At 39.9% G+C, this 2,130-nt stretch overlaps 1 protein-coding gene across 1 annotated transcript in view; it reads left to right on the forward strand.

Annotated features, from left to right (window-relative positions):
* The first annotated feature begins 413 nt into the window (after positions 1 to 413).
* LOC101859659 (abscisic acid and environmental stress-inducible protein-like) overlaps positions 414 to 2,130 on the forward strand; it is a 4,680-nt gene continuing 2,963 nt past the window's right edge. The window contains exon 1 of the mRNA XM_005105016.1: positions 414 to 442. Coding sequence (XP_005105073.1) covers positions 414 to 442 — 29 coding nt within the window. The remainder of the gene's footprint in view (positions 443 to 2,130) is intronic.

Genomic DNA, 2,130 nt, shown 5'->3' on the forward strand with positions numbered 1-2,130 from the left:
ATATAATGGGTGTGACTGAACTTTTGCAACTCGGTATATCTATGAACGCGATGTCCTCTTCACGCTTAAACGGATAGTTTGATCCTTCTTCAACCAACAAAACAGGACAGCAGCCACAGTGGTTGTTATTTTGTGCAGGTGTTCTTCTGTCAGACTATCCTTGCTGGTTGCCTAATATGTATTTGAAATGATTGCTGTACATTGAAGTTTACGGTATTGTATGCATGAAACGTGTCATTGTGTAGTATGAGGGGGAGTAAAAAAGTAATGCAAGTAGCTCCTTATTTAATTTTGCACATTTTAGAATCAAATTTAATTAAATTCAGCTAACAAGTTCTTGCTCATGTACATTTGAACACAAACTGTTAAAACTGGAGTTTCTTTAAGTTTGGCGCGAATGACGTCACATCAAAATGGATACCCTCTTGGAGGTTTGTCAAAGGTAAAGATAAGATATTGAATTTCTTGTTTTAGAAGGAGAATACACCGATAACATCTAAAAGAGAATTCAAAATGTTTACAAGGACCAAGCTCTAAATTTTGGCACTGCACACAGGTGGCTTAGACGTTTGAGCAATGAACCGGGAGAAGAGGAAGAAGTGTCCATAAGCTTGTCAGACAAGCAGCGTCCCGAGGAGTCAGCCGGAAAAAAATTATGTCAATCGCTTCTCCCTGGTTTTTTTTTTTTACCACGAGGAGCAACTGTCTATTCTGGACCCTACATTGAAAGACTGAAACCACTAAAAGCGAGATTTCGACAAGTCAGACAAAATTTGAACACAGAATGAATGACAATGCCCGCCTGTATTCGAGTACCAGGACAAGGGAGACAATCCCCCCGTTTATGTGGAAAACGCTGAAACACCGAACTGATACTCCTGATTTGGCTCCTTTAGACTTTCACCTTTTCGGTCCTAGAAAAGAACCATTCAGAGGTCAACACTGTGGAAACGATGGAGAAATCAAGACTGCTATACCCCTACGACCAACCTGCTTAGTTTTACAAAGCTGGCATATGTGGGAGTTGTAAAAGGTGGGTAGTGGCTATTGATCGAAACGGAGACTAGGTTGAGAAATAAAAATCTGATCTTCAGATGCTCCTCTTCAATTTGAGGTATGATAGTTGCAAGTGTGTTATTTTTTAAAAAAGTTATAAACGAACTTGCATTACTTTTTGACTCACCCTGGTATATACGGTGGTGGAATTAGATTTTACTGTGAAGCACCAAGAGCCACCAGGGAATGGGTGCTATAGAATTCTGAATAGATCCGTATTACTTATCATTTTAGAGGTAAGACTATTCGCCGTTGCAAGCGGAAGACGTAGGTTCAAATCTCAAATGAGAGCCTCACTTCGTTTGCAGAATTAAACAACGAAGGAAATGGTTTGGTCATAATCTGTCAAGACTACCACCAGAGAGTATAGCAGCGAAAGAAAGCAACTAGAGATCAGACGGGAACAGAGGAAGAGGTAGGCTAAAGAGAAGATGGATAAAGTGGGTCAGAGAAACATTGGGCAGGAAAAACATAATCATGCAACAGGCGATACAACAAATAAGGCGAGACATTTGCTTGTCTCCCAGAAACCGCAAGTTAACAGTCCCGAAAAATTAAAGTGAGTAAAATGTAAGTAATATTTATTAATGTTCAGCATTCACAGCCGTGCAAACGGTTTGACCTCATATAGCCTTTTGGAATTCTTATTTGGATAGTCATTGACGGGTTTCTATTTTTCAGGTTTGGGCTCGTTTGATTGAAATTGTATTTAAAGTCATTATAAATTATAAAGCAGTCCCTTGTTTTTTCTTCCTCACACAGAATGACAGTTGACCGACGGAAATCAGCAGTTCCTTTTCTGCTGTTTGTCTTTATTGCAGTAAGTATAATGCTGGAAAGAGTATTCTGGCAGCGCCCTATGTTTTCATGATTTATATTGCTTTGTGATTTTGTAGACCTGTGTCGTATACCGCAGGTAGCCACCCCTCTCCTCTACAAATAATTAGTGTGGCTCAGAAGATCCTAGTTGTCCCATTGCACTCAAGCAGCATATTATGTAACCCCTTTTATGACGGAATTGGATTATATGCTCTCTCTCTCTCTCTCTCTCTCTCTCTCTCTCTCTCTCTCTCT

Source organism: Aplysia californica, unplaced genomic scaffold, assembly GCF_000002075.1.
Source record: "Aplysia californica isolate F4 #8 unplaced genomic scaffold, AplCal3.0 scaffold00447, whole genome shotgun sequence".
NCBI classification, from domain to species: Eukaryota; Metazoa; Mollusca; class Gastropoda; order Aplysiida; family Aplysiidae; genus Aplysia; species Aplysia californica.